At 36.8% G+C, this 17,079-nt stretch overlaps 1 protein-coding gene across 7 annotated transcripts in view; it reads right to left on the reverse strand.

Annotated features, from left to right (window-relative positions):
• Window positions 1-17,079, reverse strand: part of HIPK3 (homeodomain interacting protein kinase 3) — a 77,627-nt gene that overhangs the window by 20,222 nt on the left and 40,326 nt on the right. For all 7 annotated transcript variants that reach the window (XM_066997538.1, XM_066997537.1, XM_066997541.1 and 4 more), the window contains one exon: window positions 1,347-1,470. In XM_066997538.1, the coding sequence (XP_066853639.1) occupies window positions 1,347-1,470 (124 nt within the window). The remainder of the gene's footprint in view (window positions 1-1,346; window positions 1,471-17,079) is intronic.

The following is a 17,079-nucleotide window of genomic DNA, read 5'->3' on the forward strand; positions in this document are numbered from 1 at the left end:
ACAGCTATTTACAGCAGTACAGGGGCAATAACAGAGGTAATTCTTGAAAAGGATCAAAATATTCAATTTCCAATGTCCAGATCTTCTTCTGCAGTTTCTTTTAAAACTGCAAATAGGTTTGCCAAGCTCTTACAAATTTTTAAGACAGCATTTCAAATTATTTCCAAAACAAGTGTCTTCACTTTTTCCTTAAAGGAAACAGTAAATTATGCTGCTGATAGTTGTTTCCTCTTTCCTTCTCCATTTTAACAGCAATACACTGCATAAATGTCTTCTAAATACTGGTCAAAGTCAACCGATGTTCCATTCATAGCTCACTTCCTACCCAGGAAGCATTGAACTTCGTGTAAATGAGGGAAACAGAAAAATGAAATGTTACCAAAATCAACACAAAATCAATATATTCCCTTACAGTTATTTTAACAAAAGTATTTTTGGAAAGGTAAGTCTGGTCTGGAAGCACAGAGAGCCAAAAGCCCACAATATGAAGACCAGGATCAGAAAAACTTAACATTTTGGAGGAACTGCTCCTAAACTGAATGTTGAATCAAACATGTAGAAGTTAATAAATAATAAGCCAGTGCCATTACAAGCTGGATTTTCAGTAGCCTTCTTCACTTTCAAAGTTCAAAAATTGATTGCAAAATCAGAGTTCTGGTTATGTTCTTTCCAAATTTCCACATTATGCTAGAAAATAAGACCCCTCTAAATATTTTAAATGGTAATTGTTCTACAGCTTTCATTAAAAACATTTTTTTTTGAAGTCAGTTCACTAATGCCAAAGGTGTCAGTAGCTGAAAACATCAACATTGTAAAGGCACAGCTTCAACACCTTCAAGGTTTACCATTGCATATATACAGCATTCTTACAACAGTTGATTCTAGTTCCTCATGAAGTATAGTCCTTTAAATCTTTGAGCTATGTTGGATGGATTTCCAAGAAAGCATCACAAAGCGTTCAGAAGACAACTAGTTCTGACGTCTGAACAGGTATTCCAGAATCAACCCCATTTATAGCAATTGAAAGAAAGATTATAATGCAATAACGGTGGCCACAAACTTCAGTTTCCATCAGAAAAAGCAGTTTCAATACCAACATCTATTTTGCAAGATACAGGGGAAAAAATGAAAATCAAATCAGAAAAGCAGCATAATATACAGTTCAGTCTAGAAACAGGAATTGTATTTCTAGGGCAGTCATTAGGACTAGATTAAAAGCATTGAACAGACTTGAAGAAATACTAGTTAATAGGAGATGTTATTAACATTTGAAATTCTGGGTCTAAGGATGTGAAATTCTTAAGTTGCATAAAATATGCATATGCTTGGGAAAGTTTTTCTACTACCTGGTCATATTCCAGTGCTCCTGGGTACAGTGGCCATCCAAGAAACAGCTCTGCAATCACACACCCTAACGACCACATGTCTATGGCTTCACAAAACGGCAATCCCAGTATGATCTCTGGTGCTCTGCAAATCAAACATGGTTACTGAATGTTTTCCTTAGGGAAAAATAATAATTCAATAATCCAACATGACAAAAACATCTATTATTTGAAAATACAGACTAATCACTTCGTTAAAATCGTAGCATCAAAGAATGCATTTTTCTTTATCTAGGTAATCTGTAGTAAGATTTTTATAGCTTCAAGGTGTTTTTTTCCTACCAATATCAGTTTTCTATATACATTAAAATAACCACTATGCCTGAAAAACAGAATTCAACTGATTCAACATTTTTGCCTTTTCTCCAGCATGTCCTGAACAATTCATCTGATCAGTGCTGTATGCCTGTAACTATACTCTAAACACAATATACTGATTTATCTCAAAAAACAGAATTTTTTTATCTGAAAATACACTTGCACACTTTCAAATTGGACAGTATGCTGAAAGCTATTTAAAATACCAATTTAATTACATAACTGTAAATCCTTTATGCACTCAGATTTATACAGATTGATCAATTTTTAAATCACTTAAATGAAGCTAAAGCACTTGCTAAATAGACCAGATTTTATTTTTCCCACGTAAAACAAATTTGAATTATTTACACAACACCATTTGGATTTATTTCTGTACTCAACAACTTGAAAAATTGGTATTGACACAGCTGTTAAGGTGTTGTTGCTTTTTTTTTTTTTTTAACATTTCTGTTCACACCTGAAAAAAACTAAAGTATTCCATAGAAATCAGCATTTCTGTTCACACTGAACAAAACTGAAGTATTCCATAGAAATCAGCTGTAATTATATTTGCTCTTTTTAAACTTTCCCCCAGTTCCTTCAAACTATAATGTGATTTGATTTTAAAATACGGAATCTATTGTTAGCTTAGCATGCGATAGAACAGTATGAAGGTGATTAAACCAACACAATAATTCATGTTACAACCGGGCAGAACAGTAGCATTCAACTGACCACATCAATTGTTGCTGAGAAAAATCGTAATTGCTCACCTGTGTAAAAGCTTAAAAAATTTATACTTCAGCACGTGCTGCTGTATCATTTTAACATTCCAAAAATAAAATGAACCTCTGAACAGACTAAATTCCCATATATCTCATTTATCTTCTTTGGCATTTACCTTTAACAAAGTATTATTTAATTCACAGAAATTTACTATATAGGGAAGAGATTTCTATTTCCATGCCATGTTGGAACAAATTCCTATTTCATACTACACAGAGACACAACTATTTTGGATAGTAACCCAAGAACTAAAGTATTTTCTTCACTTTTGACATACCTATTTCCTAAATGAGGTGACGGCTGGTGCTAGGAGTACTTCTATGTACCTATGAGCTCTGACTCCAGACCCGCACGTGCTACAGCTTAAGCCTGCCAAACTTGGCTCCAAGGAAAGATATTCACCGCCATGGGAAAGGCTCCTGAAATTCTGCCCCATCTTTGACCAGCAAAACCCCCTTATCTTCTGCTACAGGAAAAGTCTGAGACTTTCCACCAATAAGGAAGTTCACAGGACAGGATATTCTGTTAAATATTTACGCACTTTCCACTCATGCCAATGCTTCACTTCTCCCTCTAGTCACAAACTGGTTTGGATGCAATCATATGAAGGATAAATCTTGTCACTAGCAGGGAAACTAGAGAGGCTCAGTTTTCTACTGTGTTCAAAGATTTGATTACATTAAACTTCTAGAGATCAAACATATGTGGTTTTGCAATGCAGGATCATGACACTGCAGTAAGTATTAGCTAGTTTTGTTATCTGAGAAATAAATTTAATATATCTACATGCCGCAAGACTGGAAATAGCAGTAAGAAATGTCTGCTTTCAACGCTGGGATGGATGCCTCCCTGTGCACTGTTGTTATAGATCTCTGTGAAATATGCTTCCTTTTGTTGTATTATGTTACAGCTCTAAATAGTTAATGAATATACACAGAGCCTATGGATATAGCAGCTCTAACAAATGCTTGTGCTAAAATAAGCTCTTTAGAAACCTCTTATATTTACTCAACAGTTAATATGTGCACTGTATAAAAATAGCCACCGTCAGTCAGTCTGTCTCTCGTCTCTTTTGAGGGATAGGATTGCAAATAAAAGAAGGCTAAGGGTAGATACGATGACAAAAAACAGAAAGCTTTTACTGCATTTCAACACATAACCATCTCAAAGTTTTTCATGGGTACCAAGTAGTTCTGCGATACCAACAGAAGTGCGAACATGTCTGAGGAGCGGGGAGGAAAGAGCCGGGGCCCCCGCTGCCCTGAGACCAACGTGCTCCCAGACAGGGCTGCTGAGCACCCCGCTGCAGCTCGGAGAGCAAAAATCATCGTCACAGGAGCTTCAGGTGAAGATCACAAAGAGCTGTTATGCCACACACAATTAGAGTTTGCTGTTTCTCGGGTTCAGCTCCTATCACGGCCTAGTGCTGGCCCTTAAATGGTGCAACTGTCCCACACGTGATGGAGTTACGGGAGGGCTTTTACTGGTTTTGATTATGTTTAGATTGGTTTTAACCAGCTCAACTACTTTTAAAAAAAAGTTTGTCAGTCATTCTTGAAAGCCTTTTTTTTTTTTTTGATTAATTTTTTTTCAGTTACGCTCTATTTGGACAATTGAGGAGGAAACTGTTCGAGAAGCGGTATCATTCTTCCATTTTATTTTTTAAGATGATCCACACTTCTTTTTTATACAAGAAAAAATATTTTCATACACAGTTTAAAAGGAAAATATTACCATTCTTAACCACCACCACAGACATTAAACTAAACAGTCAGAACTCCAGACGTCCCAACACAGTCACTTTAACCTCAGATTACTCAAAAAAGGCTGTAAGATACCAGTACTACTCTCTCAAAATAAAACAGCAACAACGTGCACACTGCTGCTTGGTATCTACTAGGGGTGCCAAGATGCCCAGTACGCCAGAAGCTACTACAGGCCCCAGCTTAAGCAATAACATCTGCTTTCCCATACCAAGGTATCAACAAGGAGTAGGCAACAATTTTCTAAAATTCTTAAGGGCATTAAATCTAGTACTTGAATGAAATTACAAGCAAGATTTTACAGCAAGCTAGCATGTTTTCTTCTTATCAATGTTATTTAAACATTAACTAAAGACATTAATGTAACAAAACATTTCATTTCAAATTTAAAATGCAACGTAACTATGCTGGAAAGTTTTGCTTTATTAAGCACTAATTCTTAGATGAACATATCTGGAGCATTCCATTTTCCCTTGACAAAGCACAGCTCAATTTGTCTCTCCTGAAGCAGACTTTTCCAACAACCGGAACTATTTAAGATGCAACATGCAAGTGAGGATTTGCTTCGGCCTCGTTTGGATAGTAACATCTCCAGTTGTTACATCACAGACCATGAACATAGGTACTATCCTATGTATTTCTTGTAAGTTTTATGAGGAAAGAAGCCACACGATGTGTTCTCTTCAGATGTTCTGGTCATTAAGCAAGTTAGCCACCTTACAATAAAGCAATAAAATAAACAAATTTGAAGAGAAGTGAAATAATTCCTCAAGGGAGGATTTAAAAATTATAAAATAAATCAAAACCTTAGCATAGCAACGGAAAAATCCCTCCAGCTTTTACAATGGAGTAACAAAGAAAAAAGAACAAGAAGCAGTCATATTAAAAAAAAAATCATGACAAAGCATAAGAAGTCGAGCTGTTTCAAATGATCATTACCTATAAAACTATGGTCAGAAATCTAATTTAGAGCAACAAGTAAATGAAAAAGCTAAAAACCAACAGTTAACGTACATTCGAATTGAAGAACAGCATAAATTACAATAAATCAGCAGCTTCCTAGCACTGCTAATTTGCTTAAAAATTAGTTGAATGCAAGAATAATCTCTCAAATTTGTTCCCACTGACGGTCTCATAACAAACACACCCTCTCACATATCAAAGAAATCAGAATAAAGCAGTACATAAGGGTCTACCTATCTACTGTCTACCACATGCTATTACTTTATATACTGACCACCAGGGTTGGCACTCCTCAGACAGGTGAGGAGTACACGAACAGCCTTCCTCCCCTCATGGCTCCCACTCCTTTCAACGTCTGATTTCCTTCCTGGACCAAAACCTTTAAATACCACCTATACTAACTTCCACACTAGAAGCTGAAGATCGCAGTGCCTTATGAGGAAAAGAGAGCTACTTCCCCTCCCCAGGTGCTCTTTAAATATCCCAGAGATGCAGAACACTGGGAGTTCTGGCAGCGTTACCTATTACTAGGTTACTTCATTACCAGTTTTGCAATAAAATTCCTTTGAAATATGTCATTAAGTTTGCAATTTAAAGTACACCGAATAAGCATTTTCTCCATAAATTTTGGCTTCCAGATATTTGTATAGTTGAAGGCAAATGCAGACAACATTTGTAATATAAGCACGTAAGACAAAATTTATGCTCTCCTTGTATAAGCCTAACATTACTACCCCTACTTGCCACTGTTTCATGTGACAATGCCTAATAATTCATCTGCTCTGGATACAACACACTCATCATCATAATGAATACTAATGCAAAGAAGCCATCAAAAGGGCAGGAGATTTATCTTTTCTTGTTGAAGAGTGGTTGAAAGCCATCCTATTGATCAAGAGGACTCACGTAAATGAATCAGTTTTCAACAGCGACTGAAGTCAAAATAAATTACAAAACTGAGAACAGCACTTTTTCCACTACAACTACTAGCATAATACAAGCATATAATTCATGAAAGCAATAACCAGATATTGGTTGCAAGATATGTCATTCTTCTTCTAAAGACAGGAGGTCTAAGAGAACGATCAGATGCAGCGAAGAGTAATTCAAGATGGCAGTAGGCATTCTAACAAATAATCTCACATCCAATTCATATTCTTCAACTACTAGTCTATCACGAATGCAGAGGAGTGCACAGAGGAGTGCAAACCTTTCCAAGTAATCTGTAAGAACGTAGCAAGGATTCTAGGCTAGGGGGATCCAAATTCAAGCGTCAATATTCAATTTTTTAAAAAATATGCACACAAGTACAATTCAATGATGTGATAGATGCAATGGGACTGAACCATGTAGCGACAAAATTTGTGGATGACAAAGGATTTAAAGAACAGCTTCTTCTCTATTGTTTGTGATGGACTTCAGAAAGAATTTCAAATACGCAATTAGATCAACACCAGGACAGGCATTAAAGCACACATAGCAAACAGTAAAACATGGAAAAATAATGTAAATTATTCATTTATGAATTAGTTTCCCATAAGAATCGATACCTTACAAATTAGCCAGATTTCAGATGCAAAAAATGTAGACAACTTTACAGATTACTCACAAAAATATATTAAATTGGGACCAAAAGTAATCAGGATATCAATATATATTTTTAAATGATAAAGACGTATCCAAAATTATTATGTCTTATATAAAACTAGTGATATTCCCTCACCTTGAATAATGTGTGTTCACTTTTGAATTCTGTGTTCAGTTTTGGTCACCCCCATCTGAAAAAGGATACATCAAATAGAAAAGACGCAGAGAAGGACAATATAAATTAAAGAATTGAAGAGACTTAGGCACAAGAAGAAATCCTGATTAGAACTATATAGCTTCAGGAAAGAACGAATGAGCAGTAACGTTACTCAAGTTATATAAAATAACAGAAAAGAATGGGCAGGTCTTTCTATTGCCCTGCCTCACTCTAGATGACCAAGGAATCCCCCAGTCCCTTTGAGATTACGGACTGATGCAAATACAAAAATACTGTTGTTTTTTTGTGTGTGTTGTTGTTGTTGTGTTTTGGTGTGGTTTTTTTTTTTCCCTCTTTTGTTAAGCCAGAATTAAATTATAGTCTTTGAATCGTGGGCAATGATTGAGGTAGAATATGTTAATAATATTAAGGAACGGATTGACAGAAAAAATAGCCACAATCTCTCTAGATTAAATAATAAAGTTCATATTAATGTACAATAAAACCAGCCATTAACTGGGTAGAGTTGGACAAAACACATAAGGTACTGAAGTGAAACCTTCTGTTAAGGTAAATTTTCTTGAACAAAACACCAGGGTACATAGTCCATGGATCTGACACATACATGTTTCTAATTTTCTACATATTAGAATCATTATTGATTCACAAAGATAAGAGTTACTCAAGCAACACCCTTGATCTAAACTAAGCAGGCTTTGCCATCTTCTTCAGGACTCTTTACAAGTAAAACATCGTATTACAAATAGGATGTTCACTTAAGTCTTTTTTTTTGTCATTTTTGTTTTAAAATTTCATAGTTAATTGGGCTTAAAAGTGAGAGACTTTTGGATACTAAAACACAAATTGGTAGTGTCATGTTAATGTACTTGTTCTCTTTGAAATACAAGCATGGTACGCAACGCCAGATATATACAATGCCAAACTACTTGTTTTCCTCACAATCCTTTAAAAGGACTGTTGCTGTCAATCTGTAAAGCAAAACTGCATCTAAACATTCACAACCTGGCTTTTCTTTTCTGAGTTTTCTAGTCTTCTTTCAAATACGCTATGATTAGACATTAGGAAGCACATAACTAGCAAATTCTGATTATTTATTCATTCATTTACTTTCAACTCTAAGAAGGTTAAAGGATTTAAACAGAGCAAAAACACAGATGCTCAGAAACAGACTCTGGACAATTTAGCTGGATAGGGGCATCTCTGTCTTTGAGGTGACAGGAAAGAATCAAAGATACCGCTTTACCACTCAGGGCTGTGCCACCATATCTCACAAGAGACAAGGAGAACAAATATGTTCAAGAAGATATGCGAAGTTATCCCTCCCATTCACGATTTCATTCCTCCTTTGAAGGAGTGCTATGGAATAGCAGGCTCTCACGTGGCAAGCGATAGTGAAGACAGGAGGAAATGAGTCACCGTATCTCGTGTAAACTTCTAAGGATGCGTTATTGCTATGGTGTTGTCCACAGTGCTGCGCAAAAGGAATTTTCATTTCCTGACAGAAGAGGCTTCATTTTACCATCATAAAACTTTTTCATAAAGCTATGTAACGTCCAATGGATAGAGAGACCTACTCAACATCACAGACTTCCACCATTATATATGTTATATATAAACATGGAAGACTGACATGGAGCTGCCACTTTGACTTTGAACCCTGACCCTGAAAAAGAGAAAGGATTTTAAAATCTTATATATAGAGTAACCCAAACTATGTAACTACTTACAAAAAAGAAGCAATCATAGCAAAAAATGGAACTTAAAACAGGGCTCAAAATCAAGGGTGGAGAACAAAAGACAACAGGAAATCAAAGCAGACAAATAACAAATAAATCCTAGATCATTTTGTCAAGTAAAACAAAATGAGAGAAAAGCTATCCCAGCATTCTTTCCCCGTACTGAAGAATTTTGTTTTGAAAGTCTCATCACCAATTTTAACTCTATTAATATACCTTCTCTAACCACTTACAAAACTACAAGAGATAGTAAAAGTTTAGTTACTTTTTTGAATTTTTCAGCTGAAAGTAATAAAATAAAAAACAAAGTTCAACAGACTCTTTCCCACTTATTCACTATCTCTAGTTGAAATAAACTTTATTAAAACCAGAAGATGTTTGTGTCTGCCTTTTTCATAATTTTACTTTTCTCAGAAAAACTGCATCTTACTGACTTATTTATGTACTTGATATGCTGAACAGCTTTTTAATTACATGAAAATTAAGCGAAGTGGGTACCGATGTAGCAATTAAATGAAGATCACATATAAAGAGAAACTCTTCAGATTTTTTATTGGTAAATAAAGTCTGCAATTTAATAAACTTTATCTATGTTTTGGATAGCACAGTGTTAATATGCAGACCATCAAACGAAGTTACTTATCAATAACCGCATTTTGAAAATATCCTTCATGAACTTGCACTGGCATGCTTTACTGCTAACGGTGAAGCCACTTTGCAGGGCTTTACTGAAAGAGTGGAGATTAGCAAAGGATGGACAGTGCCACCCAGACGTGGCCTCTGCCTTTGCCTTTCAGACAGCTTCGAGATAGTGAATCCAGCGCACAGTTAGCATGATACACTGAAGTCACTCTTGAAGAGCAAGAGAAACGGACAAGTAACGCCCTCATTTTCTAGCAGATGAGTTCCCTCATCTCCTGTCTTCCTACCCAGTACCACACGCAGGCCCCCAGATGGTGCTCCTGATGACAGTGGAGTGCAGATGTTGACAGGCCTACACTAGTGTCTAAACTCGTTTTGCACACTTCTTACTAGAACACTTGCAAAAGTGTTTGTCCCTCCAACGTAGGACATGGATATACCTGTGTACGTCAGGGTCACAAGCCGGTCTCTCTGAAATCACTTTCTAGCACTCACCTGTTGCACAACAGTTCACTGCGTAGGTATATCGCACTGGAAACTAACGTGCTTGAGGTATCTCAAAAGATACAAAAGTCTTCTAAGCATCTCTGCCTGTTCTGAAAAGGTTGTTCTCACTGCTGATGTGCACTTGTTTGGATGATGGCTGGTGATAATGGGATCGAATTTTGCAACTCAGACTGATAAAGTTTAATTACATCATTTGCATTATAGAAAGCTCACCAAAAAAGCAACACAAATGTCTTGAACAGGCAAAGTGATTTCATGTCATTTACCTCAGACATTCAGATCATATAAACTAGTACGTTTATCTTATTTACCTTCCTAATAATGTTCTCCACCTTATTGGAATAAGAATTTCCCCATCTATTATTCTGCCTTGCAAACTGAAGGTTGTTGCCCATGACACAATCCTGCCCTCTAAAGAAAAAAAATATCAGAAAAGAAAGAAGTTGTAATTTAAAAAAAAAAAGTTAATATTTTTATTACAGAAATTTTATGTAATGATACTGGATTAAAGAAATTGTCAAATCAAGTATCAAACACTGACAACGTGACACCAGGAAACAGACAGTAGAGCTGCTAAAGTCATTCTGTTTAAAAAGACAAGCAAGTAAAAGAGTTGTAGAATAAATTAACGTTTAAAAATAATTATATCAAATGAACAGCAATGTTTGATCACTTAAGAAGTTACTTAAATGGAACACCAAAATCCACTTCACTTTGGATATTCCCCTATATAAAGTATTATCCAGTCACTTAATAGTTTTGTCAGCAAAGAAGTGGGAGGAGGAAAAAAAGAACAGAACCACCATTTTTGCAATTGTGGGGAAAAAAAAAAAAGAGCAGCAACTGGGGCAGGTGGGTTAACACACATGAAATCAATCTGTTTTCTCAAGGTTATCCCAGTAGAGACTTTTGGTGAACAACAAAATTCTTAAACACTTCTAGGTTTTAAATCCACTGCTAGCAAATATACCTGGCATATTTTATTCACAGCTCTGTTGCTTCCATAAAACAAGGCACAAAAATGCTCCCAACATACAGTACCTGGTGACATTCACCAACCTTAACTTTAATTTGTACACTGCTGTACTAATTTATGATGTTCTGGCAAGTGAACAGATTGGATGACCTGGTCAGTTTTTCCCCCCCTGTAGTTTCCATGATTAGATCTCTGGTGTAAAATATGACACCCCCAGAACGAGTCACATTCTCACCGGTGTTTTAGTGGTTCCACGAACATAATCACACGGAAATGCCACAGAGCCTAAGCTTGTGGGCACTAGGGCAGGTAACTGACGGCATTCTGACAGAACTCTGAAATGACATTAGAAAATCTGAAATGTTAGTTTTTTCCTCCCCGCACAACTAAACCTATGGACTGCTAGCACGGAAAAATACACAAGTCTATTTTGGTAGGCTAGACTGTAAGACTTCAGCCTTCCAGTATGTCACATCACCTGCTTGCCACTGCACTACAGTCTGCTTGAAGAATCCGTATGCAACAGCCCTCCGTGTACTTCACTCCAGCCTTGAACCCCACCAGCACCAGTTTGCTGTTTTTCCCCTTTTCGTTCTCCTTCGATATTTTGTCCTCTCTGCTTTTTTCCCTGTTTTTCTTCCCTGGTACCACATTTTAATTTATTCGTCCTTTCCTGTTGAAAGGAGAGCCACTCTATTCTTAGAAGAGTTTGAGATCCTAAAATAAACTGCTTAACTACGTATCTATTACATCCAGATTGATGCCATGTCAGAGTCTGACAGCACACTGCAACAGGAATGTGAGCGCAGCAGAGAACCCCGGTGTTTCTGCAGGCTCCGGATTGCAAATATTTTTAAAGTAATATTATGTACAAAAACCTGAGACGCTCTACCCAAACACTAAAACATAGAAGTCTGCTTGGTTATTTGTTCTTCTCACTACACGAATGTTCAAGTTTCTTAGCTTTTAACTTTGGTTTCCCTTTTATAGCAGTTCTTGCCTGACATTGAGCACTAAAAATCCATCTCTCTACAGCCACACTGAAGAGCAGCTCAGGGTAAACTGGAATCCACTAGGAATTCTTTTTATCAAGCAGAAAGTTATAATTTTGCTGTCATACCAAACAAAAGTTAAAAACAGCATAGTTTAAAGGGGAAAAAAGATAATAATGGGATCTAGATAATAATTGGATAATAATGGGAGCCTTTCATCCAAGTAAATCCTTTGAGTCCAGTCCAGTACACTAATAATTGAGAGTAGCTCATAATTTATGGCTGAATACTTCATTCTGTTCCCAATATAGATAGCCATTCACGTAACGAAAAGGCACACTTGTTGACAATATTAACAGAAGCCGTAAGGATCAAATAGTCAGGGAACTTTGCCCTCACCCACCGAAATACTACTTCAAAAATAGGGCTGCAGCATGCTGACTGTTCGCTGGCTCGAGCTGTCGTCGTATAATAATTTGTCTCCCCAAGAAAAAGGAAAAGTACACCATCTTCCCTGCCCATTCTCAACAGAGAAGGTTTACACAGAATTTCACAAGACTGCACTAATTCTGCTGGCCAAGTTTTAAAAGCAATAAACATTTCCTCAACTTGGGGGGGGGGGGTGTGCGGGAAATAACAGTAGTTATTTCAAGAACACAACTGTCCTTTCATGAAACTATGCAAAAGTGTATTAATATAATACAAATAAGAATTATGAAGCACTCCCAAATCTGTACTAACCCAATAATTGACATATACACCACATAATAGCCATAATCCATGTAAATATCATACTATTTCAAGAGCACACGTTAGTTTCAACTTTCAAACAGTCTGCACCAAAATACAAACCAAAACTTGCTAACTAAAATTCATTAGAAATACCAACTACTAGCAAAAATTGCAAAACTAAAACCATTGGGAATTGTCCCTATTTTATATGTAATATAAACTCCCACTAAAACCTGACCACTGCCCTAAAGGCTAACGTATTATGGGAATCTACACATTAGAAACACTTTTTACGTTGGAAAGACGAAAGCTAAAGTTAGCTAACCTTCTCTTCTGTAACGGTATTTGAGATTTCCCTGGAGATTTGGGGAATTAACACCTGTTTTGTTTGTAGCATATAGGAATTTCGCAAGGGAAAACATTCTCAGATCAGAGCATTTCCTTTTTCAGTCCCAGGAACCGTTTTCGGATTATGCTGTCATACAACGAATTCATACAGCAAACATAAAGGCCCTGCACCCCAGGTAAAGCAGGAGGAGCCGTTTCTGCCCTGCAGAGCTCCTAGGAAAGCCGGGTCCAGCTGGCCTCTCCTGACGGCGTGCTGCCTTCCAGCTTCTATAGGAGGGGGAAATCTTATTGCTTTTCTTCTATGCTCATGATGTTCCAGTAAGTCTTTTTGGTCACTGACATCGGCCAAATATTATAGGCGAAATCGGAGAGGATCATTGTTACCATCTCAATGGGATTCTTGCATAGCATGAAATTTCTCCACGGTCAGTTTGAATGAATGTTTTCCTAATGAAATCTTGATTTTGAGATTGACAGCAGTATAGAGAAATTTTTATTGACTAGATATAAGAAATTATGTAATCCATAAATAGGGTAGCATAAATTATTACAAGCAGAGAAGCAACATACTCAAGGAAATCCCTGGAAGTAATTCCAATGCCAAGACAGACCCACACATTTGTTTACAACTACCCAGGAAGAGCACTTGTCAACCGGTTTTGAAGAGGCCCTATAAACAACGTATATGTTAATGATGTTGCCAGGACATGAGTGAGCAAAATTATCCATTAGATACAACTGTTGAAATTGGGATACTTGAAGCCTTGTAGAGAAATAACCTCTTGAGAACGGTTATAAACAAGAACTGTATCAGGACTACATCAAAATCAAAATAGAAGAGACGTAGAGACTAATAACCTTATGAGGAAAAGAGTCCATTAAAACATAATGATAAATATGAGTATTTTTGTTACTCATTTGGGAACGAGACTAGATGACAGCGACATTCTTTAAAAAAAAAATCATTATTTTATGTCTCTGACATTGTAAGTACCCTTAAGCAAATCAGCCTTGCACTATGATCTAAGATTACAGTTTTTTTAAAAAACAGAAATAACTAAAAATAACTGACTGGGAAAGACATAAAACCCAGCAGATATCCAAGAAAAGCTGCATTTTTGGAAAGAAATGGTAATCTGAAGAGAAAAATTATTGTAGTCTACAGAAAGTATGTCAATGATTTACCAAGTCGTGACATGGCATTGGGAGTACTTGAAGACAAAAAGCTGCCTTGGTGAAGTAGAAAGCAAAGAGATCTTTACCTGCTTAGAGACCTCAAGCAACTGTTTTTTTTGTTTGTTTGTTTTTTAAATAAAACCAAGATAGTCCTATTCCAGAACACAAATCATTACATTGTACCTACCATTTCACATTGTCTAATATGGTCAATGTAATATCAGTGTTTGTTCACTTCAATGCGTACTATGCATTATGTAGCAATAAAATGCATTATGATTACAAAGTTCTCAGTTCCATAAAATGAGAATTGATCACATTTTTGCACATTACAACCATAACAGAGGAGTATATTTATGTACCTGCTTTATTTAAACCTGATGTAAACAGGTTTACATGATTTATAAAACTACAGGTGCAAAGATTTCCTGATGCCAAATCAGTTTCTAAAACTTGTTCATTATTTTAAACGCACACACAAGAAATAGATTTGCTTTCAATTGAATACCATAGATTTCAGTTTAAGTTCATATGAACTGTCCTAAAAAGTATGACTGGATTTTTATTGAACAAGATCAACAAGATGAAGTTTTCCACTTTGCTTAGTTTTTATTGGGGGAGCGAGAGGAAAGGGAGGAACTGAAAACATGAAACCCCACAATCAACCTTAGACCAACATCTGTAATGAACATATTGTGCACAAATGTTTTCCAATTGGAAGATTTAAGCAATCTATAAGCAATGTCTTTTAATTAAGAACAGCATGGCAATCTTAACAATGCATCGTGTTACCAGCTTTACCAAGTCAAAAAGAGCTACCACAAATAGGCTTCGTTCTACAGAATAAGCACATACCTCACCGTGTTGTGTATTTCTTATCCCTCACTGGTGCCAGTATACCCACTGAAATGAGAGACAAGTGAAATCAGAGTTTCTTTGTTTCACTATTCAGCATGGAAAGAAAGCGTTAAAAGAAAAAACTACGAATTCAGAGGTTGAAGTTAAAATAGATGTTAACTGAACTAAGTGATCATGCATTTAAACCAGCATCATCTTCATTCTAGCCGATTTAATTCAAGTGTTGCTTGACTGTGAAATGTGTATATTTATCTTCGGAAGGGGAAGAGAACAAACTGAACTGTATCTTGGAGAATTTTATGGTGAAAATTCATCTCTGGAGATACCCCCTTATTAGGCGAGTAAAGTACAGAGCACTAGTGTTATAAAATTCAAACCAGTGTGTCTCACTGTAAGCTTTCTACAATTTAAAAAACTGTATAAACACAAGTGCAATTACAATTGTCATATTGTTTGGTATTTTCTAAATAGTAAAAGGAATAGGCAAAAACAAGCTGACTGCATTAATTCTCACAAGTCAACAGAGTTTTAGATAAGAACATTCTGAAATAAATACCACTGAAATCCACCAAGCATGTTAACACTTCAATAATGAGTCACTGCCATGTCATAACCACGTCAAATCACAAAAACATAGAGGCAGTGTTTACAAGCTCAACAATTACTTTAAATGTAATCATTTAGCTAGAACACATGACTTGTATTTCCCTATGAAAGGCTCTTAACTTAACTGGATTAACACACTATTGACAGCTAAATTCCGCTGCCAGAGGCTACTGTCAAGTCATCATTTCCAGAACAAACCTATAAGCTATTTTCTTTATCCTGTGTCCGACTATTACAACAAGCTCATCATGAATTTGCTCCCCAAATGCTCTAAAAAATGCTGCGAAGAACATTCAAGAGCTGCATGACACAGGATTACCTGTTCTACCGGAATGAGAACATGCATCAGTCACAGGTTAGAAGGCTAAATACATTTAGCAGCTAACCAAGAAATTAACATCCAATTTTTCACCATTGTTTTTTTACTTAAAATACAATTCAAGTTCAATGCTGTGAAAGTTGACTGTCACATAGAACTCAAATCCCAGACATCCTGTTCTAGGGAGGAGAAAAAAACAGCTCTGAGTTTTCACGAAACATTTCTCATGAAAACATTTATGTTTTTCCTATCTAAAGCAACGCTCACAGACATTACAACTACTTTCCCCACCCACTTCTTAAAGCACACGTGATAACTGGGAGATTTATTAATAGCTGGACAAGTGAGCTAGGAGAGAACTGAAGTAACCTACGTCAAGGTAACCCTTGTGCACCACCATGCACTTGGGGTTACGCTACTGGGCAACGTGCCCTGCACTGCGCCACCCACCTCTGCAGAGCCCTCCCTCGCCCTCCCATTTTTGCAGGATGGTAATGGAGAGCAAGAGAGCTTCTGATCCCTGTTTTCATGCAGGGCCTAAGAGCAATTTCAACACAACCACAGCCCTGCTTTTCTGTTAACCCATTCCCATTTGCAACATCTGGCTAAAATGAGAAAGAAGGAAACTTACAGAAGAATTAGTTAGTTCCTCCTATCCTCCACACACAAAAAAGAATTGGTTTTAAAGTTACATTTAGTAAGAGGAACAAACAAAAGACTTGTTCTAAACTGAGGAATTTTCAAGTCTACTTCCTTCCCCCTCTGCCAGCAATACTGTTTGTTTCCTGAGACTAATAAAGCTGAGTGGGTGACGGAGCACAAGCATTCTTAATGAAGGAGCCCGAAATGTCATTTTAAAGGGCCAGAGGAGAATAACTAACCATAAAGGTTACAGCATACAAGGCACACAATCCAAAGAAAACATTTTTGTTAGGGACAGGACAGGCTGACGTGCCAGCTGCAGCCAAAGAACTGGGAGACAACAAGTGGAAGCCCCCAGGCTCCTGCACGGGCACAGCCGGCTAGACAGCGCTTCGAAGTCACCCGCCCAACACGATTTACCCCATTTGCCCAGGCACTCGCCTGGCTCAGCAAAATCAGCAGCTAGTGACTCCATTGCAAAAACATCGGTCATTCACACAATAACATCTGTTGTGACACAGATTAGGACCTCTTCAGCTCCTGATCAGGACCTTTTCACGCAAAAAGTATAATATCTATTTCA

This window comes from Anser cygnoides, chromosome 5, assembly GCF_040182565.1.
Source record: "Anser cygnoides isolate HZ-2024a breed goose chromosome 5, Taihu_goose_T2T_genome, whole genome shotgun sequence".
In the NCBI taxonomy this organism is placed as follows: Eukaryota; Metazoa; Chordata; class Aves; order Anseriformes; family Anatidae; genus Anser; species Anser cygnoides.